General features: G+C 44.6%; 1 protein-coding gene across 1 annotated transcript in view; it reads right to left on the bottom strand.

The window, feature by feature from the left end:
* Positions 1–4,941: 4,941 nt before the first annotated feature.
* LOC137522275 (IgGFc-binding protein-like) overlaps positions 4,942–25,182 on the bottom strand; it is a 199,013-nt gene continuing 178,772 nt past the window's right edge. Inside the window, exons 12-14 of the mRNA XM_068242304.1 lie at positions 23,850–24,218; positions 9,908–10,194; positions 4,942–5,298 (exon numbers count right to left, since the gene is read on the bottom strand). Coding sequence (XP_068098405.1) covers positions 5,280–5,298; positions 9,908–10,194; positions 23,850–24,218 — 675 coding nt within the window. The 3' untranslated portion in view covers positions 4,942–5,279. The remainder of the gene's footprint in view (positions 5,299–9,907; positions 10,195–23,849; positions 24,219–25,182) is intronic.

Raw genomic sequence — 25,182 nt, 5'->3', positions numbered from 1 at the left:
CATACGGGAAAATAAGGACGCATACACTATCTCTTTAGACACATACATTTTTACGCATGCTGACATGTATGTACGCATAAAGTATCTTCACTCTTTCAATACGTACATTTATACGCATGCGGGCATACATGTACGCATAAAAGTATCCGGATCACGGTCGTGTATGGTAGCCGTGCGTAGCCGCAGAAAAGACGGGATGGGCCGGTTATGCATAACAAAAATATGGGTTGCAATCACGGATGATCCGGATGCGGCACCAATAAAAATGGCCGCATTCGGATCCGTGCTTAAGGGGTATCCGAGCAACACTGCCCACCACACTGCTAAAGCAACAATGTAAGCTTCCCATCACAATACAATTGCATCATGTTAGCTGTGCAATTGTATTATCTGATGAAACACAATGGCCTCAATTCACTAAGATCATGCTAGCGATAATAAGGCAAGAGAAAACTTGCCACCACACATCGATGCCTTAGGGCAGCGGTGTTAAACACCCTCCCCCCCCCCCAGTGACCAGGCCATTTTTCCCCAAATAGGCCACTGCAGCTTTAAGACATTGTTGCAGGGCCGTACAACTCAGCACACAAGTGATTTCCCTACCCCCCTTTCTCTCCACCAACAGAGCTTTCTGTTGGTGGAGTCAGATCGCCCCCGCCAGGACTATTTATTTATTATAAATATTTATTAAACATTTTTAAATTAAATTTAGCTATTTTTGTCAAATTTAATAACCCTCCCTCCGTCAGCCTATCACAGCGGATCGCTCCTGTCTCCCCCAGGGGGCAGCCGTGTCACATGGCTGTCCCCAGTACAGTGCTGCTGTAGATCACAGCGCTGTACATAGTAAATAGATGGCGATTGCCGCTGTGAGACCGATGGCGGAGCGGAGCTCCGTCATTCCAGCGGGGATGCACGCGCATTGGCGCGATCCTTTGCAATCACCGCCCAGAGCCATTCACTCCAGTCGTCGAGGAGTGGTCCTGGGGCTGCCACCGCGTTCACGCCAATTGTCGTGGAGCGGTCGGCAAGAGGTTAGGGTGTAGAGATACGTTTTCACAGTGAGAGAGTTATCTTATCACTTCAGTCCTTAAGTTACCTCCTCTGTAGTTATTTTCACATGCAGTTAATTAACAGCATGTCTTTAACTTTAGAATTCTGGAGTTATTTGACGGATTGAAACATTAACTTTAGAGATCTTTAACTTTAAGACAGAAGAGTTAAGTTTAGGTTTACCTGAGGTAAATTGTTTGGTGAAAACTACATGCCTCATCACCATCTCAGAATGGTTATTAAAGACAGGAGATACGCTTAGTGAATTGAGGCCAATGTGTCGCTATGAAAGTAGCCTGACAGATGGGTTTGTGAAGGTGTAGCTATTGCTGAAAAGGGAAACCATCAAGGGATGAGTATGTATCTTACTTGAGAATCAGTTGAGCTGTCATTGATGTACTATTGATGCAGAGCAGAGCTCTCTCCCCTCCTGCTCAGTGGAAATTTTCCAACATGCCCAAACAACCTTTTCATCAATAAACTTTGTTTTTTAGAGTGTCTTAAAACACACCCTTTAAATATGTCAAATGTCCTATGCACATCTAACGTAGTGGTTAGCGCTCTCGCCTTGCAACGGTGGGTCCCCGGTTCGATTTCCAGCCAGGTCAACATCTGCAAGGAGTTTGTATGTTCTCCCCGTGTCTGTGTGGGTTTCCTCAAGTACTCCGGTTTCCTCCCACATCCCAAAAAACATACAGATAAGTTAATTGGCTTTCCCCTAAATTGACCCTATACTACAATATATACACTAGACAATACATGCATAGACATAGGACTATAGTAGGGATTAGATTGTGAGCCCCTCAGAGGAACAGTCAAGTGACAAGACAATATACTCTGTACAGCGCTGCGGAAGATGTCGGCGCTATATAAATACTAAATAATAATAATAGCATATACGCTATAAGCCTACATATAAGGTATTGTATTATACACAATAAGTCTAGAAATTTAGGTCAGACTCACTAAAATAAATTATATGGGATGGCTTGCACATGATTTGGCCCTAAACTTCTGACCCATAGCCCTCTCAACCTCTGCGGAGTGGGCCGCAATGACCAGTGTGATTTATAACCCCCCTCACCTTTTGCGTGGAAAAGCACTGCTTTGAATTGCTTACTTTTGATAGAATAGTAGAAGCAGTAGAGTGTTATATCGTGTTAGCCATCAGTAAAAGCTTTTGAATCACCCATAAGTGAGACATTCTTTCATTGGAAAGTATACCTTACCGTATGGCCACAAAAGCAGCAGTAAAGGATGGTGTGACCAATTCGGGACCATTGCAGTGCGGATGCAGAAGAATGACACCACAACGCATGGTTTGGAGTGTGGAAGGGGCCTTAGGTTAGTTTCACACTGGGTGGTTATGTACCTAAAAAAATGTACCTAAGACTATGGGTATCACAGGAACTAAACTTACCTGGGGCTTTTTTAAAGAGAACCTGAACTGAGTACATTTATTTCACCACTTAGCAACTTCTGCCACGCTTTTCTACGTCCTTGTTTATAAACACCTGCAAACACATGTAAACGCTTGGTTCTGTTGTCTATTTTTAGAAAACTAAGTTAGTATAGCACTATCTTGTGGCCAAAAAGTAAAAGTACTTCCAAATACACCATTATACACTTACCATAGAAAAATTAAATACATTTTCATTATTTTTTTAACTCCTTCACCCCTAACCTAAAATAAAATATTCTTGCCATACATTATACTAGAGACACAATTTAAACATTGTCAAAACTGGGCCAAATGAGCAAATAAAATGTTTCTGTTTCTGTTAAAATGTTATCTACAATAGCAGATTTTATTTTTAAACTACAATAGCCGAAAGCTGAGAAATAGTGATTTTTTTTCATTTTTTTTCTTCTTACCAGTCAAATGCATATAAAATAATATAATTCTTAGCATAAAGTAAAGAAAGCCTAGTTGGTCCCGCAAAATTATTATTACCTAATTATCAGTCTAAAATGATTTATACATTATAAATCATTTTAGACTGATAATTAGCGATAACGTTATTACCAAATTAATGGGAAGAGCTTTTGAAAAACCTGTGGTAGAGAAGTGTTTAAAATACCACATGATGTACATGCAAATAAATAGTACATACTTACCTCACCATCAGTTCCTCTCAGTAGCTCACAATTTTCAATGATTCTTTCCAGCTCTGACAAGATTTCCATGTTTCCCTATGGCTCAAGTGAGTGATATTACAGTTTAACCATGTGCTGACCAGTAAGCTGTTATGGGGTAGTGGCCATTTTCAAAATGGAGGACAGAGAATTTCATTGATCGCAGTGGACCAACAGGAAGCAGGAGAGGAGAAAGAGATTGGAGGAGTAAACTACACGGGAGGTAAGTATGGATTGTGTATATTTATTTTGACTTTTAATTGTCAGTTCAGGTTCCCTTTAAGCACTCTTAAGGCGGCTCGTCCCTCGACGTCTCCCCGGTTGGTTCCGGTCCCTCACAATCATCATGATTCAAAACCTCTTGTGGTTACTTTTGATTGGAGAAAGTTTTAGAGGCCTCCATTGACTGCGGGACATGGACATTTTTGCCAAACAATGGCTGCAACACTGAGCACATTGAGTAATGTATGTACTATTAGTACTATTCCCATTTGCACCAATTTATCCATTGGTAAGTGAAACTTTCTTATAAAGGAAATGCCAAGAAAACACAATTTCGAAAGTCGGCCACAACAATTAACATGAAAGGTCATGGGAAAGATACTGGGCTGCAGTGCTGACTAAGGAGGAGGCCTCTACTGCTTCTACTATGCTCTTTTAAAGTGAGTCTGAAGCCTGTAAAATTACCTCATTTTATTCCCCAGTGCTGTTCAGCAGTATGACCAAAGATGAATCCCCGTGGCTGAACAATGTTTTTAATCCCACCGAAATGGGCAGAATCCTTCCGTTACTTCCTGGAGGAGGCAGAGCTTTGTGCAGTAGCTCCGCCTCCAGTCCAGTCAATCAGCACTGATTGCTGCCTCTCCCCGCCCCTCTCAGTCTTCTTTCACTGAGAGGGGCAAGGAGATGCTGTGAACAGCGCCGATTGACTAAACTGGAGGCAGAGCTACAGTGCAAAGCTCTGCCTCCTCTGGGCAGAACAATGTACGACTTGGAAAATTGTAGAATTTTGCCCCAGGATTTCAGGGGCATTAACACATCGTTCAGCCGTGGGGATGCAGCATATCATCTTTAGTCATACTGCTGAACAGCAGTGGAGAGTAAAAACAGGTAATTTTATAGGCTTCAGACTCTCTTTAAGTCTCTTTAAGGGAGAGACAGGGAACAGAGCCACGAGGATTGAAAGGCACTTACCTGGGAGTGGCTGTAAGGAAAATAATAATAATACCTTTTTTTGTATAACGCTTTTCTCCTGTCAGACTCAAAGCGCTTGTGAGGCAGCCACTAGAGCGCACTCAGTAGGCAGTAGCAGTGTTAGGGAGTCTTGCCCAAAGAGTTCCTTACTGAATTACTGAACAGGCAGAGCCGAGGTTCAAACCCAGGTCTCCTGTGTCAGAGGCAGAGCCCTTAACCAGTACACCATCCAGCCACTCCTGGGTAGAGACTAAAAGATAACAGAATTTGGGTAGGTAGGCCTTTCCCATCTCTGGCCAATTATTGTGGAGTTATGCAATTACGTGAATACATAGTCAGAAAAACATCAACATTGCTCACCAATTTTTTTTTTATTTAGCATCAACATATACCGTCGGTTTTTTTTTTGTGTGTTTTTTTTTTTTTTACCAGTTTCTCCAGTTTACAGAAGACAATTGCCAGATAATTTATACAAGAGTTATTTTTGAAAAGTTACATTTCATTTATCCAGTATATTGAGACATACAGATATTTAAATTTAGAGAATATAAGAAAGCAGATTTATTTTAAAGCAAACCAGTAATGAGAGATTTGCGGACGCTGATATCTAACTTAAAATCAGAATTCCTCCATTGTATAGTGAAACTCCAGCGGTTATATTTTAGATGGATTTTCAGCCGACGTCACTCTACGATTGTCCTGAAAATAGATTTATCTGTATCTTGGCTGGATAAGAGATGTGTGACATGGCCATGGATTACTGGATGTAGCTCAAATACATTTCTTCAGACAACTTCAACATCATTTTCTGTAGAATCGACAAATCAGTGTCTCATCTCCCCCAAAAAAATCTTGGCCAGGCTGCCAAATGAAAGTAGTCTTGTTTTTGTTTTCTTTTAGGTATATATGGGCCCACTGTAAAGAAAATAAAGAAAAAAATAATAGCCCATATAAGAAACATGTCTTAATTTACCAATGCACTCAATGCGGGATGCTACTTTAATGCATAGTCAGAAAAGGTAATAAGTGTTGCTTTGATATTAACTTCAAATAAATTGTGCTTAACCACTTGAGGACTGCAGTGTTAAACCCACCTAAAGATCAAGCCATGTTTTGTTAAATTGGCCACTGCAGTTTTAAAGAGGAACTGTAACGGCAAAACGTCCCCTGGGGGGTACTCACTTTGAGTGGGGGAAGCCTCCGGATCCTAATGAGGCTTCCCACGCCGTCCTGCGTCCCTCGAGGGTCTCGCTGCAGCCCTCCGTACAACCGTGATGTAATATTTACCTTCCTGGCTCCTGCGCAGGTGCTCTGATGGCTGTCGGCTCCGAAGTAGGCGGAAATACCCGATCGCCGTCGGGTCCGCTCTACTGCGCAGGCGCAAGTCTCCGGCGCCTGCGCAGTAGAGCGGACCCGACGGAGATCGGGTATTTCCGTCTATTTCCGAGCCGAATGCAGCCACAGCGCCCCCGCTGGAGCCAGCAAAGGTAAATATTGAAATTACAGTCGGGCCTGTCGCTGGCTGTTCAGAGGGCTGCAGCGAGACCCCCGTGGGCCGCAGGACGGCGTGGGAAGCCTCATTAGGATCCGGAGGCTTCCCCCACCTGAGGTGAGTACCCCCCAGGGGATCTTTTTAAAGTTACAGAGTCTCTTTAAGGCCTCGCTGCAGGGCCGCACAACTCAGCACACAAGTGGTTCACACACACCCTTTTCTCCCCACCAACAGAGCTCTCTGTTGGTTGGGTCTGATCGCCCCCCAGATGTTTATTTATTTTTTTTACAAATATTTATGTTATTTTTTTTTTTTTAATAAATGTTACTATTTTTTTTTACTCCCCCCTCCCTCCATCCCAGAGCCAGCCAATCATAGTGCGCGGCTGTCATAGGCTCCAGCCTATGACAGCAAATCTCTGTCTTGCCACCCAGGGGGACAACCGTGTCCCCCAGTACAGCGGTGCTGTCGATCGCAGCCCTGTACTATGTTTATAGACGGCGGTTTCGCCATCTAACAGTCTCCTAGCAGCATGCGCACGATCTCCTGCAAAACGAAGCCCCAATCGGCGTTAGACAGTCCTGGGGCTGCCGCCCGGCCACGCCCATCGGTGTGACGTAGTCGGCATGCAGTTAAAGCAAACCTGAAGTAAAAAAACTAAAATAAATATATGATATAATGAATATAATGAATTGTATGTGTAGTACGGATAATGAATAGAACATGAATAGCAAAGGGGGAAAAAAAGGTCTTATTTTTATTTTCAGTTATGTACCTTTTTTTAATATCAATGCAATATCATTCTGTCATATTTGCAGAATACAAACCACACTCCATATGTTTAGCTACAAAACAGAGCAGAGCTAATAACCCTTTGAACTTTCCTGCAGTAATCCTTCATCTCAAGCTGTCTCGCACTGTTTCTTGGCTTCTCAAGTGCTTCAGAAAACAGGACTATATTATTGGGTCAAATAGCTTACAGACGCTAGATAACAGCTGAAGTTTATTAACTCTTCCTGTCCTAGAAACAATATGAGACACTTTTATTTGCTAATAATGTTCTATTTCTTAGATGTTCTACACATACAGTTCATTATCTCATAAGTTTATTTTCAGGTTTGCTTTGACAATAGTCCCAGGCTGGATGGGGAAGGAAGGCTGTGCAGTGTAAGCCAATGAGCTTGCTCCATTACATATATATATATCTCACACTGTCTTCCTGACACTGTAAACTTGCAGACTGCCTCCTGAGTCAGGCCAACTTTTCATCAAGGGATGTGCATGACATCATCATTGGTGGTCGCTAGTTTGAGACATACCACTAGCTATGAAGACTCACAATTATTTATTTATTTTTGAAGTATTTTGACAATTCCGCTCATAATTCAAGCAAAACAATTCCACTGCGCTCTCATCCCAGTGGCCACGATCTAAGATTAAAGAAGCAAGCTACACATCGCGAGATACTGTATTCAACTAGTTCAACAATTCAAAACCCGTGCAGGTGTGAATGAACAGTGCTTTCACTCGTGCCTCCACCACCCGTAAATGGAGAGGCTCACCGGATTTAAACCACCTCGTTCTGCAGGTGGATCTCTCGCTTTATAATTATGTTTCACTCAGCACATCAGTGAAGCATACCCATATGTTGATATCAGGCATTTATTTTCTTCATAAAACTTCACTAAAAACACAATAAAATCTCATTGCGCGGTATGTTATCAAAGTGAACAAACAGCCGCGCTTCTCGCGCCTCCTAATTACTCAGCTCCACAGTGAAGGTATAAAGCATGTCAGAGCGGTGCTCCTAAGGCCCTTGTAGGTGTATTCCTGGCGTCCATGTGGCGTCTCGCTGTCCGGAATCCCCACGCTACTCCGGGCTCCCGCTCACTACCCACCGCTTCCTTGAGAGTGTGTCTGCGTCAGGCGTACTGGCTCCGGGTGGAGTCACGAGTGAAAGCACTGTTTATTCACACCTGCATGGGTTTTGAATTGTTGAACTAGTTGAATACAGTATCACGAGATGTGTAGCTTGTTTCTTTAATTTTAGATCGTGGTCACTGGAATGAGAGCGCAGTGGAATTGTTTTGCTTGAATTTCCCCCTACTGGATGCCCCCACAGCAAACTCATTTGAACTATTGCCCTGTATGGTATAGAGAGACATTGGCCTCAATTCACTAAGCTTATCTCCTGTCTTTAATAACTCTTCTAGAGTTGTTACCATGGTGATAAGGCATGTAGTATTCAGGAAACATTTTACCTCAGGCAAGCCTAAAGTTAACTCTTCTGTCTTTAAGTTAACTCTCCAATCCTTAAAATAACTCCAGAGTTAAAGACAGGCTGTTAATTAACTGCATGTGAAATTAACTACAGAGGAGGTAACTTAACTACAGAGGAGGTAAATTAAGTACAGAGGAGGTAAATTAAGGAATGAAGAGATAAAATAACTCTCACTGTGTGGAGGTAAGTTTTCTCTTGCCTTATTATCCCCAGCATGATCTTAGTGAATTGAGGCCATTGGCCTCAATTCACTAAGATCATGCTGGAGATAATAAGGCAAGAGAAAACTTACCACCACCCAGTGAGAGAGTAATATTATCTCTTCATTCCTTAAGTTACCTCCTCTGTAGTTAATTTACCTCCTCTGTAGTTACGTTACCTCCTCTGTAGTTATTTTCACACACAGTTAATTAACAGCCTGTCTTTAACTGTGGAGTTATTTTAAAGATAGAAGAGATAACTTAAAGACAGAAGAGTTAACTTTAGGTTTGCCTGAGGTAAAATGTTTCCTGAATACGACATGCCTCGTCACCATGGTGATCACTCTAGAAACGTTATTAAAGACAGGAGATAAGCTTAGTGAATTGAGGCCATAGGTTTAGATTGGCGCTGCTGATCGTTATATACAATTCCACTCATAACGGATATTATTATTTATTTATTTTTTCACTGTGAGGATAAATTAAAGTAAATTGGAAAATTCACCGGATGAGAAGCAGAGCCCTTTCATACATTTTTCTTGCACCATCATTAGAAACAAAATAAAAAGTGAAATTGTGGCATTTCCTTTTCTGCATCAGATTGTCGTTGAATCACCAATCACAGCTTGTAGTGGGCCAGAAAGCTCTGGCTGGTTAAAGAAAACAACACCCAGGGCAGCTCTATAGCAAACTAAAAATAATTCTAAAAATGTGGTTTATTATAAAAAAAAACCACTTTCATTTTACCTCATTTGTTTACATTTAAGGGTTAAAATATAAACCTCTTCCGTCCATGAAAGGACTTAAGGACACAAATGCAACAGATGATAGAAGGCAGATAAGAAATTACCTCATTAGACTTAATTGACCACAAACAAACTGGATAATGGCAGTGGAAAAGTAGCATGGAGTTGAACTTCTCAAACATGGCAGCCCTTTCAGCTATTTGAAGCCAGGAGCTGCTTATATCCCTTTAATGTTACAATTTTAAGCAAAGCAGGAGAGTTAAAGAAATGTGAGCATTTTTTTTAAATATATAGACAGACCTCATCCTGAGGGAGGTTTGTAAATGGTGTGGGCTGTTAGAGGGGTGGCAGGCTTCACTTATCTTTGGGGGAAAGTACACTAATCCCCACGGTATGGGTTCTGCCATCTTCTCTGGCCTGAAGATGTACTAACATTCAAGGACTACATCTCATGGCAAGCACTGAGATGGCCAGGGATATGTGCAACCACCAGGGCCCTTCAAATGGTAGCATCTGTAGCTTTGGTTCAAGGTAAAGTCGGAGGGCATACAGCTAGGCAACTATAAAGCAGTACCTAAAGGTTAATCATTTTTGCCACACCTCCATTGGCCCATACCATACTGACCTCTCTGGGGGGGGGGGGGAGGGATTGTTTTATATATTTTATGAAAAATTGGCTCAGAATCCTTTAGAAACTTAAAACTATTATTCTATAGATTATGACTAGGTGAGAAATAAGTAATGATAAATTATTCATGAGCTGAATTTTGTCAATCAGCTCCAACGTGGGCTACTGTGGACTTACCAGCTTGTTATGTCTTTGGCTGTCCAGGAGGCGATGAGCTGCTGGATGCCAGACACGGTGGTTCCATTTGGAGTCTGGAGATCATCTGCCATCACCCCATTAAACTTTCCACAAGCACCACACAGATTGTCTGATATTCCATCTCTGACGGTTACTTTCAGCTCTCCGTTAGAGCTTAGTACTACGGTCACATACTGACCGATCTGGATACTGATAGATGTGTCTGTGCTGCTGACCGATGCCACATTTAACATATTAAATGGAAGTGGAACAGGCACACCATTCAACTAAAATATTAAAAGATAAAATTTACATTTTGGGAGGAGGACGGACAATGATACACAGACAGAGTAAGGGAGGAAATTTTGTCAGGATTGGCTTCAAGATAGTCACAGTCAAAATAGAAAATGTTCTCTTTTTTTACTATAGAAAAATCACTTAAATCTAAATGTGGACAGCACAATGCATATGTTATGTAAGTAGAGCAAGTATTTATCTACATACAGTATATATAAGTTAATAAATATGGCAGCCTTCCTATCACTCTCGCTTCATTTGCCCTTTAAAGCATGTTTATACACAAATAATAAAAAGTCAAAATGGCTTTCAAAAGGGGCACATTAGTGACATTGTGTTGAGAGGCCATGCGTAAAGTAGAACTCCCTACAGCCATAGCTGAATTGGCACAGGAGCTGACATTGGGTAACACACGTATCGAGCAGAGGTTTTAATAAAGTTTGACACCATCTAAAGTGTACCAGAGATTGGGAAAAAAAGTGTTGTACATACCTGAGGCTTTCTCCAGCCCCATGCACATGGAACGCTCCCTCCGCTGTCTGCAGCTCCGGTACCGGGTCCCATAACTTCCTCCAGTCGTGGCCAGTCTGCGCAAGAGGAAGTGCACACTCTATGTACAGTGGTGTGAAAAACTATTTGCCCCCTTCCTGATTTCTTATTCTTTTGCATGTTTGCCACACTTAAATGTTTCTGCTCATCAAAAACCGTTAACTATTAGTCAAAGATAACATAATTGAACACAAAATGCAGTTTTAAATGATGTTTTTTATTATTTAGTGAGAAAACCCTCAAAACCTACATGGCCCTGTGTGAAAAAGAAATTGCCCCTGAACCTAATAACTGGTTGGGCCACCCTTAGCAGCAATAACTGAAATCAAGCGTTTACGATAACTTGCAACGAGTCTTTTACAGCGCTCTGGAGGAATTTTGGCCCACTCATCTTTGCAGAATTGTTGTAATTCAGCTTTATTTGAGGGTTTTCTAGCATGAACCGCCTTTTTAAGGTCATGCCACAACATAATAGGATTCAGGTCAGGACTTTGACTAGGCCACTCCAAAGTCTTCATTTTGTTTTTCTTCAGCCATTCAGAGGTGGATTTGCTGGTGTGTTTTGGGTCATTGTCCTGCTGCAGCACCCAAGATCGCTTCAGCTTGAGTTGACGAACAGATGGCCGGACATTCTCCTTCAGGATTTTTTGGTAGACAGTAGTGTTGGGCGAACACCTGGATGTTCGGGTTCGGGAAAGTTCGCCGAACATGGCCGAGATGTTCGGCATGTTCGGGTCGAACCCCGAACTCCCCGAACATCCCGCTTTTGGGGGCCCTATGGGCATAAGGGGGGAGCATGCCCCGATCGCGGGGGGGGTCGGAAATTCCCCCCACCCCCTCCGCTAGCGCTCCCCCCTCTGCCCGCTTCCCCATATAAAAGTTTAAGGAAAGTAAAACAGTACCGGTAGTAGTGGCTGGCAGTGGGCGGCACTGTGAAGTGAGTGAGGAGGAGGAGTCCGGAGAGTGACGCGTTGAGGGAGGCCGGGCAGCGGGTGTGAGGTCAGAGAAAGGGCGGAAGTACCACAAGGGTACTACCGCTGAACCGCCCGCTGCCCGGCCTCCCTCAATGCGTCACTCTCCGGACTCCTCCTCCTCACTCACTTCACAGTGCCGCCCACTGCCAGCCACTACCACCGGTACTGTTTTACTATCCTTAAACATTTGTATGGGGAAGCGGGCAGAGGGGGGAGCGCTAGCGGAGGAGGTGGGGGGAATTTCTGACCCCCCCCCCCCCCCCGCGATCGGGGCATGCGCCCCCCTTATGCCTGCGACCCCATAGGGGGGCCCTGTTCGGCTGAACAGGGGCCCTGTTCGGCCGGGCATTGAGCCGTTCGGGCGAACCCGAACAGTTTGGCCGAACACCACCAGGTGTTCGGCCGAACTCGAACATCACCCGAACAGGGTGATGTTCTGCAGAACCCGAACAGTGGCGAACACTGTTCGCCCAACACTAGTAGACAGTAGAATTCATGGTTCCATCTATCACAGCAAGCCTTCCAGGTCCTGAAGCAGCAAAACAACCCCAGACCATCACACTACCACCACCATATTTTACTGTTGGTATGATGTTCTTCTGCTGAAATGCTGTGTTACTTCTACGCCAGATGTAACAGGACATGCACTTTCCAAAACGTTCAACTTTTGTCTCGTCGGTCCACAAGGTATTTTCCCAAAAGTCTTGGCAATCATCGAGATGTTTTTTTAGCAAAATTGAGATGAGCCTTAATGTTCTTTTTGCTTAAAAGTGGTTTGCGCCTTGGATATCTGCCATGCAGGCCGTTTTTGCCCAGTCTCTTTCTTATGGTGGAGTCGTGAACACTGACCTTAATTGAGGCAAGTGAGGCCTGCAGTTCTTTAGATGTTGTCCTGGGGTCTTTTGTGGCCTCTCGGATGAGTTTTCTCTGCGCTCTTGGGGTAATTTTGGTCGGCCGGCCACTCCTGGGAAGGTTCATCACTGTTCCATGTTTTTGCCATTTGTGGATAATGGCTCTCACCGTGGTTCACTGGAGTCCCAAAGCTTTAAAAATGGCTTTATAACCTTTACCAGACTGATAGATCTCAATTACAGTACTTTTGTTCTCATTTGTTCCTGAATTTCTTTGGATCTTGGCATGATGTCTAGCTTTTGAGGTGCTTTTGGTCTACTTCTCTGTGTCAGATAGCTCCTATTGAAGTGATTACTTGATTGAAACAGATGTGGCAGTAATCAGGCCTGGGGATGACTACAGAAATTGAACTCAGGTGTGATAAACCACTGTTAAGTTATTTTTTTAACAAGGGGGGGCAATCACTTTTTCACACAGGGCCATGTAGATTTGGAGTTTTTTTTCTCACTAAATAATAAAAACCATCATTTAAAACTGCATTTTGTGTTCAATTATGTTATCTTTGACTAATAGTTAACGCTTTTTGATAAGCAGAAACATTTAAGTGTGACAAACATGCAAAAGAATAAGAAATCAGGAAGGGGGCAAATAGTTTTTCACACCACTGTATCTTTCTGACATTCTTTTTAATTAAACTTTTGTAACGGCCAAATCGCCGCTAAAATTGTCAGGGATACAGCCATATATCTGCTGCATAGTGATCCCTGGCCAAAGGGTTGCCATTTCCACTGGGTTTCCAGGTGGTCGTTACGCACTGCATACGGACCCCCTGGAAACCCTGGCAGGAACTTCACTGCTTTCACTTTTGATATATGTAAATTTATACTACCATTAGGCTGATGCATTATCTATCATTCAACCTCTGGATGAACAGGGATATGTAAAGGTGCGAGCTAGTGTTGTCCCTTATTTATTGGTTGAACTTGAAAGATGTATGTCTTTTTTCAACCCAAGTAACTATGTAACCGTATTAAAACAAAAAGAAAACTTTTCCTATCGTAACTTTAAAATCAATTTTCTCCAAAACTACAAGGACTGTATTGTTTGCCCATCTTTTCCTAACACTTAGAGTTGTCCCGAATGGTTCACACGCAAACTCATTCACGCGAACATCGCGGATTCGCGATGAAACGCAAACTTTTTGGCGGTTCGACCCGCCCCGTATACTACATCATTGGGTTAAACTTTGACCTTCTACATCACAGTCAGCAGACACAGGGCAGCCAATCAGGCGGCAATCCCTCCTTGAGCCCCCCTCCCCCCTTATATAAGGCAGCAGCGTCGGCCATGTTCTCCCTCTGTGTGCTGTAATATTAGTGAGAGAAGGGAGAGACATTGGAGAGATAGGGAAAGCGATAGTTAGGAGGTTTGTTAGCTTGCTCCTTGCTAATATGTGTTGCTGAAAAGCACCACCAAAACAGCTCTTTTGAGAGCTAATGTTCTTGTGATGTGTTTTTTTTTGTGTGGCCCACTGACACTGCATATACAGCCCTGTCTGTCGCAGCTGGTTCTTGGTAATTGCTATACTGTGCCAGGCCCAGCACATTCAGTGCCTACCTTTTAACTGCATTTGTGTGTGTGACAGATGCACATTGTATTTTAATACCAGTCACTGTATACCTTTCACTGCACCTGCGGGACCGCACGCTGTTTTATATATCCGTCCGTGCATACCTGTTAACTGCAGCTGCGTCACAGCTGCACATTGTATTGTAATACCAGTCACTGTATACCTATTCACTGCACTTGTGTGACAGCACACAGTTTTATATAACAGTCACTGCATACCTGTTCACTGCACCTGTGTGACTGCACCTGGTTTATATACCAGTCAGTGCATCCATTTTCACTGCACCTGTGTGACTGCACATTGTTATAGCAGCAGTCACTGCATATCTTTCACTGAACCTGTGTGACTGCACATTGTTATACCAGCAGTCACTGTAACCTTTTCACTGCACCTGTGTGACTGCACATTGTTATACCAGCAGTCACTGCATACCTTTCTCTGCACCTGTGTGGCTACACATTGTATTATACCAGCAGTCGGTGTATACCTTTCACTTCATCTGTGTGACTGCAGATTCACTTTACTCTCCCCCCCCCCCCAATATAGACAAAACAACAGGTTGGTCAACCCCCTTAAGTGCAGTTGCTGTCTGTAGGGCTGGGCAGCCTTGCAGCAAGGTGAACTGTGCCAATAACGGGAGGATTCCTTGGAGCTTCTGGATTTGGATGGTGGACAGTGGAGGATGCGCTTAAAGAGAACTGTTTGTATAAATTGAACATTTGGGAAAGGGTAGCACACTCCATAAGCAATGTTTAAACCATTGTGCATGATGGTGTGGAGTAAGATATTTGGTGCACAGAGGAGCAATGGTCTCAAAGGTGGAGGACACACATTTGTTGTATTTAAACATCAGGGTCCAAGCTGGAGTCAGTCAATTCATCAAAGCTAAGGTTATCTCGGATATGTTGAGGTGTTAGCCCTTTTAAGTGGTGATATTTTATTTAATTCTTGAACTGGTGTTTGACAGCTGGTATTGAGAGGGAGAAGTGGATAGTGTGATGGTCTGACCAGGCAACAGGATTAATTTCCACATTGGCTATTGACAGCCCAGTATGGAATATAAGGTCCAGAGTGTGATCTTTCCTGTGAGTAGCAGAGCTGATTGATTGGAAGAAGCCCAGTTCATATAAGGCACGAGGTAGCTCTATTCCAAATTGTGAAGAGGAGTCATCCACCCATGTATTGAAATCTTCAAGAACAATCCATCTGGGGTGTTCCAGTGTTAGGTTGCATAGGAGATCTACAAGTTCCTTAAGGAAGTCCGAGTACTTTTCTGGTGGGTAGTAGATCAGCAATATGTTAATGTTTTTTCTCAGCTGAAAGTTGCACTCCCAAGCATTTAAACAAGTTGGTAGGTCCTACAGTAAGTGGTCTGATTTTCAAAGCTGATCTAAAGCAAAGTGCAACCCCTCCAACCCTGCATTATTTCCTGTTGCAGTATATCATGTAATAGTTTGTTGGCACGGCGGCCTCCAGGGTGGGGCAAACTGGTTCAGAAAGCCAGGTTTCAGTCAGGCAGGCCAGATCAGAAGACTCTATTAGATCATGTATGATTGCTGTTTTGTTGTTTATCGATCTGACGTTACAGAGGACAGCCTTGATGGGGCTACCCTGGGAGCTAGGGTCTGAGATTGAGGACTCCAGGACAGAACTGTCTCCAGATGTGTGGCTGTCATCTCTGCTGGATTGTGCTGGGGCTATTAGGGTTGTTGCTTGGGTGTACTCTGTAGATTTTGTCCCAGAGTTATTTTGGTTCTGCAGTGAAGAATGTCTTTTCCCACTTCCTCTGAATACTCTTTTTGTCTTTCTGAAGATTCCAACAGACTTAAAGAAAACCTGAGGTGGGTTTGAAGAATGTTCTCTGCATACAGAGGCTGGATCTGTCTATAAAGCCCAGCCTCCGTCGCTATCCCAAACCCCCCTATGGTCCCCCTGACCCCCTGCACTCTGCAATCCCTTTTAACCTCCTTGGCGGTAATCCCGAGCTGAGCTCGGGGTATGCCGCCGGAGGTCGCCGCTCAGGCCCTGCTGGGCCGATTTTGATTCTGAAAAAAGCAGCACACGCAGCTGGCACTTTGCCAGCCGCGTGTGCTGCCCGATAGGGTCCCCCCAGCCGCCCGAGCCCAGCGCAGCCGGAACAAACAGTTCCGGCCGGCGCTAGGGGCTGGATCGGGCAGCTCTGACGTCAGGACGTCGACTGACGTCCATGACGTCACTCCGCTCATCGCCATGGCGACGAGGAAAGCGAAACAAGATAGGCCGCTCATTGCGGCCTATCTTGTTACTTTCGATTGCCGGAGGCGATCGAAAGTACGCTTCAGGAGCGCCCTCTAGTGGGCTTTCATGCAGCCAACTTTCAGTTGGCTGCATGAAATATTTTTTTTTTAATTAAAAAAAAACCCCATTGCAGCCTCCCTGGCAAAATAAATAAACCGCCAGGGAGGTTAAATCACAGCCCCGCTGTTGACACACAGCATATCGCAGCGTGCTGTGTTTTTCTCTATAGTGTCAGTTTGCTGCTCTCCCCACCTCCTGCAGAACTCCGGTCCCTGCCTGCTTCCCTTCCCTCCCCGCTGATTTGAGGGAAGGGATGGGGGCAGGGACTGGAGCTATGCAGGAGGCTGGGGAGCAGCGGAGCAGTCGAGACTGACACTACAGATGTAAACACAGCCCCGCACAGTGCGGCTGTGATTTATGAAGGATTGAAGAGTGCAGGGACACATTAGGGAAGTTTGGAATAGCAACATAGGCTGGGCTGTATAGGCAGATCCAGCCTCTGTATGCAGATAACATTCTTCAAACACACCTCGGGTTCTCTTTAAGTAGAATTATTGTTGATTTGTCAATTGGATAAACATTTCTTGGTTGGTATACAGTGAGAAGTGTCTCTGCTGAATATTGATGTTTACACATTAGAATGGACAAGAGACAACTTAGGGCTCCTGCTGAGAAAGGCCCTATTTAGAGTCAAGGTGTGAACTTTCTCAGCTCCAGCTGGTATCCTGCAGAGATCATAGGGTCTGTGTAGACTGAATTGTCCTTACACAGTGATGTATGGATGGGCAGCATGGATTTGAAAACACAGTCCTTTGTTTAGGAGTTTGAAGATATTATATATAACATATGTAGAAAATATAGTCTATTGAGCATAGATGTTGTAGATAATCGATGAAAGTTACTCACAGGATGGGAAGAGGGCGGGCACAACTAGACCGAAAGTCTTTAAGGTCTCAGGTCAATTCCAAGGAAGGTGTGCAGTGCACAGCAGTGGGTGATTCCGAGGAAGATCCAATCCAACTTAAATCTTTGCCATCCCAAGTAATCCAGGTGTTCTGAAAGGTTATAGGTGTTGCTGGAGAAGTGATACATCATAATCCACTGAAATTTCGGTCCAGTCTTTCCATTAAGAGGCTTAAAGTAGCAGAAATGAGATGTAATGTCTGGAGCAGTCTTAGAGAGCAGCAGCACCAGTCTGGGCGTGCTCAGTATACAAACCTCATTTAATCCTCAGCTGGCAGCCACCAATGCTACTACTAGCACCACATCCACACCATTTGACATTTCGTAGGAGTTATTTGGTGGGGAATTAACTGATTCACAGCCATTATTGTTGCAAGATGACGGCGCTAAGCATGTTACACTACCACCTCATACTGTATGTCTGAGTTAGGCGTCAGAATGGACGTAAGGTGTGAGCTTACGTCCATACTGAGATCAAGCTGTAGAGGAGTGTGACCAGGAACAGGAGGAGGAAGAGTGGTTGGAAACATCACCTGCGGCATCATCAACACCTGTGGCATCACAGAGGAGGGGGGAAGGAGGAGTTGTCTGGGGAAGAGGAGTCAGATGAGGAAGGTGTTTTTTTTGAGTAGGAGGCGGAAGAATGACCACATCAGGCATCGCAGGAGGTTTGTGCTGGTCACCTTTCCCATGGTATTGTTCATGGGCGTGGCTGAGGGGAGGAGGAGAACTTACCTGACATCACTGAGGAAGAGCAAGAGGAGATGGCTAGTACGTCGGCATCCGTCTTTCATGCTGTCCAGCCTGTTTAGGGACCCCGTATAAAAAAACTCAAGGGGAATGACCTATACTGGGTGGCAACACTACTAGACCCTCGGTATAAGCACAAAGTGGCAGAGATGTTACCAAGTAACCAAAAGGCTTAAAGGGACTCCGAGCAGTGCAGAAACTATGGAAAGATGCATACCATTTTGATGCTCTCTTTCTCCTCTTTCTAACGACACATAAACCGCCGCCCTACGCCTTTTAGTTTTTGTTATTTTTGCAATCGAAATCGCATTTGCCACGATTTCTAATTGCAAAAATAGTGAAAACTAAAAGGCGTAGGGAGGCAGTTTATATGTTGTTGGAAAGAGAGCTTCAAAATGGTATGTATCTTTCCATAGTTACTGCACTGCTTGGAGTCCCTTTAAAGGATGCAGCACTTGCAACACAATTTGGGAAGTATGCTTTACAGTGCGTTTAAGGGTGATGTCACAGGAATAAAGGTGCCACTGCCAGCAATATTCCTCCCCCTCCCATGTCCATGCAGGCAAGGACAGGACGCTCTAGCAATCTCATGGTGATGTCGGACATGCAAACATTCTTTAGTCCAACGCCTCGCCTTAGCCCTTCCGGATCCACCCTCCACCAACACCTCGACTGCCTTCTCCGCCACCACCAACAGGGTCCAGGACTCCAGGTGGTTTCCTGAATTTTTAAGGCCGCTACTAGCAGCGGCCACTATAATAACATTTTTCTGGTGCGTGTACATGCCTGCCTAATTTTTCTGGCTGCACTGCGGCTGCACCAACAAAACAAAAGGCATGTACATGTGTCAATTCCCCTTCGTGATCATTACCTTGCTGTGGTGAAGGTGCTTGCGTATCACAATGAAGCAATGACCTATATGAGTGCTTTGGGGGAAACACCCAAGAAAATAAGGTCGTTGCTTCATTGTGTACAGACCAAATTCGATCAGATGGACAGTCACTGTTGTTCTGTCATTGAGCTACCTCAGCCCGACCATATGGGCTTGAAAGCCGCCATCACCTGCACTCTGGCCAACGTGCGCACCATCTCAGCCATGTGTTTGCGGTGTGTTACACAGTGAGTTTGGTCTGTCAGTGTGAAGCAGTACACTACTTACACTACCTGATCCAAGAGATGTCGCGAGCCTCCAATTTTCAGGTTCGCGAACCACGTTCGTGAACTTCCGCGGAAGGTTCGATTTGCGTAAAAGTTCGCGAACCGCAATAGACTTCAATAAGGAGGCGAACTTTGAAAAATAGAAAAAAATGATGCTGGCCAGAAAAGTGATGGAAAACATGTTTCAAGGGGTCTAACACCTGGAGGGGGCATGGCGGAGTGGGATAGACACCAAAAGTCCTGGGGAAAAATCTGGATTTGACGCGAAGCAGCGTTTTAAGGGCAGAAATCACATTGAATGCTAAATTGCAGGCCTAAAGTGCTTTAAAACATCTTGCATGTGTATACATCAATTAGGGAGTGTAATTAGAGTACTGCTTCACACTGACACACCAAATTAACTGTGTAACGCACCGCAAACAGCTGTTTGCGTAGTGACGGCCGTGCTGGACTGGTGCGCAACATGGCCAGAGTGCAGGCCGTGGCAGTTTTCCAGCCCATATGGTCGCCGGGTTGTGGTAGCTCAATGATAGAACAACAGTGACTGTCCAGCTGATCAAATTTGGTCTGTCCACAGTGAAGCAACAACCTTATTATCTTCTTGTATGTAGGTAGGCATAGGTAGGAGTCCCAGTATAGGTAGGTAGGCATAGGTAGGTGCCTCAGTAGTTAGCTAGGCATAGGTAGAAGTCCCAGTATAGGTAGGTAGGCATAGGTAGGTACCTCAGTAGTTAGCTAGGCATAGGTAGGAGTCCCAGTATAGGTAGGTAGGCATAGGTAGGAGTCCCAGTATAGGTAGGTAGGCATAGGTAGGTGCCTCAGTAGTTAGCTAAGCATAGTTAGGAGACCCAGTATAGGTAGGTAGGCATAGGTAGGTCCCTTAGTATAGGTAGGTAGATAGGTGTCCCCGTATAGGTAAGTAGGTGCCCCAGTAGTTAGCTAGGCATAGGTAGGAGTCCCAGTATAGGTAGGTAGGCATAGGTAGGTCCCCTAGTATAGGTAGGTGTCCCCGCATAGGTAAGTAGGTGCCCCAGTAGTTAGGTAGGCATAGGTAGGTGTCCCAGTATAGATAGTTAGGCAGGGCCTGGCTGGCACAGTAATAACAATTACCAAGGTCCAGCTGCAACAGATAGGGCTGTATAATGTCAGTGAGCAACACACAATAAAAAAAAACACATCAGAAAAACATTAACTCTCAAAAGAGCTGTTGAGGGGTGCTATTTTATCAATAACAATCAGCCAGGAGCAAGCCAAGAGCCTAACTAATCTGTCCCTAGGAGAAAAAAATCTGCAGCAGCTCTCCCTAGTCTGTCTATTTGCAGCAGGCAGACGAGTGACTGCAATGGGGGGCTCCAGGGCTTACTGTAGCCTGAATGGCTACAATGTGCCTGCTGACTGTGATGCAGAGGGTCAAAGTTGACCCTCATAGTGCATTATGGGGCGATTCGAACTTACGCAAAAGTTCGCCTGGTCTAGGCGAACGCGAACCACCAAAGTTCGCCTGGAACCGTTCGCCGGCGAACCGTTCACTACATCTCTAGTTTTCAAGCACTTTAGGCCTCCAATTTAGGAATGCAATGTTATTTCTGCCCTTTAGGGATTATAACCCTGCTGTGCGTTAAATCCGGATTTTTCCCTGGGACTTTTGGCGTGTATCCCACTCCGCCATTATTATTAGTATTATTATTTTTTTTTTATTTATATACCTTCCAGGTGTTAGACCCCTTGAAACATCTTTTCCATCACTTTTGTGGCCAGAATTAGTGTTTATAGTTTGGAAAGTTTGCCTGCCCATTGAAGTCTATTGCGGCTCACGTTGATTCACTGGTACGCGATCTTTTTCGCAAGTTCGCGTTCGCGGTTCCCTTACCAAACCGCAGGTTCGAGACAACTCTACTCTTACTGTTCTCTTTCACATACCCTGCAAATGTGTTGATTCTAGCATACATGGGGGGTTTGCTATTAACCGCTAAAATTGGCAGTCATTGACATTTCTTAGAAAAACTAAACACAAAAAAGCATTTGCGTAAAGTACATATTTTTGCCGACTATTTTTCCATCGATCCCCCTTCGCCATGCCACTGTCTGGATTTTTGTACACTTTGTACACCTATTTTTAAGAAATTGTGGCTGTAGAGTTGTCCTAAAGATCTTATAAGTTTGCCTGCCATTTAAGTAAATGGAGCTTGCAGCGAAAGATCGTATTGCAATTTTTTTTGCGGTCAAATTTGTGATTGCTTTCACAAACACAAAATCATGATGTTCGCCCATCACTAGCAGGCGCCATTAGTCACTGTGTATCAGTTTAACAAGTAATAATGTCCCAACTGATTAATATAGTCCTCACAGTCTGAGCCAAAATATTTGCACGATTGACCTTTTTTTTTTATCTACCCCCTGCACTCAATAACAGTTCTTCATTAAAGGATACTAGAAAGTGACATGCGACATGATGAGATAGACATATCTATGTACAGTGCCTAGCACACAAATAACTATGCGGTGTTCCTTTTTTCCTTTCTCTGCCTGAAAGAGTTAAATATCAGGTATGTAAGTGGCTGACTCAGTCCTGACTGACAGAGTGACCCTCACTGATAAGAATTCCAACTATAAAACACTTTCCTAGCAGAAAATGGCTTCTGAGAGCAAGAAAGACATAAAAAGGGTAATTTCTTATCAGTGAGGGTCACACTGTAGTCACTTCTGTCTGAGTCAGGACTGAGTCAGCCACTTACATACCTGATATTCAACTCTTTCAGGCAGAGAAAGAAAAAAAGGAACACAGCAGAGTTATTTGTGTGCTAGGCACTGTACATACACATGTCTATCTCATCATATCACATGTCCCTTCGGGTATCCTTTAATTTTATTCTAATTCCTTATCAGGGAGGGTTACTATATAGGCCGACTTGGTCCTTACTTGAGAAAAACTGTCACTTGCATGCCTGATGTTTAACGCTTTCAGACAGAAAAAGAACACAGCATGGTTATTTGTGTGCTTGGAACTGTGCCTACACATGTCTACCTCATCTTGTCACATGTCATCTAGGGGACCCTTTAGGCCAGTTTCACACTGAATATTGGCGGTAGCGGTGCGGCCTGGGGGCTGCACCGCAGCGCCAATAAGAAGCTTTCGGGGATTACTAGCACCCAGTAATCGTTGTCTGGCAGCAGACCAAGCAGGAAGTGACGTTCACTTCCTGTTGGCCAATCGATGACACATATGGAAGCGTATTCAAAAATATGCTTCCGCACATGCATGAAGTGTAAAACTGTGGTGGTCATTTTAAAAGCACACACTTTTCCATAGACTTACATCATTTCTGATCTGCTGCAGCTCGCCGGCACCGCAGGAGTCACACGGTAACACAGTTATGCATTCGTATTACTTAGGATACTTTCGGCACAGCACACCACACCACAGGCAATGTGAACTATCCCATAGACTTAAATTGCCATAGTGGAAGGCTGCAGTAAAATGCTGCACTGCACCGCGCCGGTGTGAAAGAGTCCTTAAAGTGAATGTTTACCTATTTAAAAAATCGAAAAGTCAGATACTCACCTAAGGAGAGGGAAGGCTCGGTCCTAATGAGCCTTCTCTCTCCTCTCCCGGTCCCCGGTCCCGCGCAGGATCCCCCGTGACAGTATTCGACCAGTTCGGTCAAATACTGCCACTTCCGCATGCCGAAGAGAGCTTTCGGAAGCCTTCGGGAGCACTGGGGGTCCCGAAGACGGGCCGCTCCATACTACGCATGTGCGAGCGCCCTCTATGACGCACTCGCGCGTGCGTAGTATGGAGCGGCCCGTCTTCGGAAGCCCGAGTGCTTCCGAAGACCTCCGAAGTCCCTGCGGCGGCGGACGCGAACGGGGGAGCCAGTGCAGCACCGAGGGCACCGGGAGAGGAGAGGGAAGGCTCATTAGGACCGAGCCTACCCTCTCCTTAGGTGAGTATCTGACTTTTTTATTTTTAAATAGGTAACCACTGGCTTTAAAGAGAAAACATGACCAAGAATTGAACTTCATCCCAATCAGCTATTACCTCCTTTCCTGTGAGAAATCTATTTCTTTTATCAAACGGATCATCAGGGGGCTCTGTATGGCTGATTTTGTGGTGAAACCCCTCCCATAAATGATGTCAGCACCTCCCAGCTCTGAGGTCCTGATATCACACTGTGAGAGCCTTGTTGCATTGTGGGAAATAACAGCTGTTTACAACTGCCAAAAGAGCAAGCAGCAGATACTTCCAGTGACATCCCCAGCCAGCAGTAAAAATGTCACCATGTGATAAATGTCAGAATGTAAATCAGGGAGAGGAAGATTTTACAATGGGCAAACACTGACTAAATCATTTATACGTAATTATTGTAAAAATTATGCACTTTTTTATTACATTATTTTCCCTGGAGTTCCTCTTTAAGTCTCAATACTAGTCTGCATTGGGCTTTAAAAAAAAATAACCTTACAACAAACAGGTGTTGACGTGATGACCTACCCATGCGTCTTTGTCCTTTGATATTGTTATATAGCTGTTAAGGGAAAATACATGGATCCTGGTGACTGCTTGGGCATTAGGGGCACATGTTTGAACATCCGCCACGACTCGGAACCAGCTGCGGCAGTAGTTGCATATGGAGATCACCACAAAAGCTCCCAGAGGAACCGGACCTCCTGATGCTCCATCAAAAGTGGAGAAGGTTGCCGACGTAATCAGGCAATCTGCTTGTATGCTGTAGCAATTGCGCACTCCATATCGGACTTGACAGCGCTCAGTGCTCTTGCATGCCATGGGTTGGCAGGTCACCACTCCAGACTGGCATGTGCATTTCTGGGTGCAGTCAAAGTTCACAAAGCTGCTGCCATCCTGAAAATAAATAATGAAATAGATAAATTAATTATTATTACTTTTTTTTTTTGCATTTATGATATATATAGCACCAACTTCTACCACTGCGCTGTTCAGAGTACATAGTCATGTCACTAACTGTCCCTCAGAGGGGCTCACAATCTAATCCCTATCATAGTCATATGTCTATGTGTGTATCGTGTAGTGTATGTACCTTAGTCTAGGTCTAATTTAACCTCCTTAGCGGTATGGATGAGCTCAGCTCGCCCATTACCGCCGGAGGGCGCCGTTTAGGCCCTGGTGGGCCGATTTTCATATTTTTCATACATGCAGTTAGCACTTTGCTAGCTGCGTGCCTACCTTGATCGCCGCCACCCGACGCCGATGCGCCGCTACCCGCCGCATTAGAGCCCCCTCCCCAGACCCCGTGCGCAGCCTGGCCAATAAGTGCCAGGCAGCACTGAGGGGTGGATCGGTACTCCCGATGACGTCATGACGATCGTCGCCATGGCGACGGGGGAAGCCCTAAAGGAAATCCCGTTCAGAACGGTATTTCCTTATGGGAAGACGGTGCGGCGGCGATCGGAGGGGCTGGGTGGACGCCGCAGGGAGGGGGGAATCATGTAGCTAGCGCTAGGCTAGCTACATGATATAACAAAAAAATAGTGCTGCGCATCCACCCTGGCGCCTTTAATAGAACGCCAGGGTGGTTAAAGGGGGGAAGCTAAATAAGTTATCTGTATGTTTTTGGGATTTGGGAGGAAACCAGAATGCCTAGAGGAAACCAACACAGACACAGGGAGAACATACAAACTCTGTGTAAATGGTGCCAAAGTGGGGACCCAGCAAGGTGAGAGTGCTAACCACTACGCCATCGTGCTGCTGAATGAATAAATACACACAGAAAATAATGAAAGCAAACCTGTTAACAACAAATGTTAGATACTGTATAGATGATATATACATTCTCCTCCAGACCACC

The sequence above is a fragment of the Hyperolius riggenbachi genome, chromosome 6 (assembly GCF_040937935.1).
Source record: "Hyperolius riggenbachi isolate aHypRig1 chromosome 6, aHypRig1.pri, whole genome shotgun sequence".
Classification (NCBI taxonomy): domain Eukaryota; kingdom Metazoa; phylum Chordata; class Amphibia; order Anura; family Hyperoliidae; genus Hyperolius; species Hyperolius riggenbachi.
Note: the sequence above shows the minus strand (reverse complement) of the source record. Positions and strands in the feature narration are given on the sequence as shown.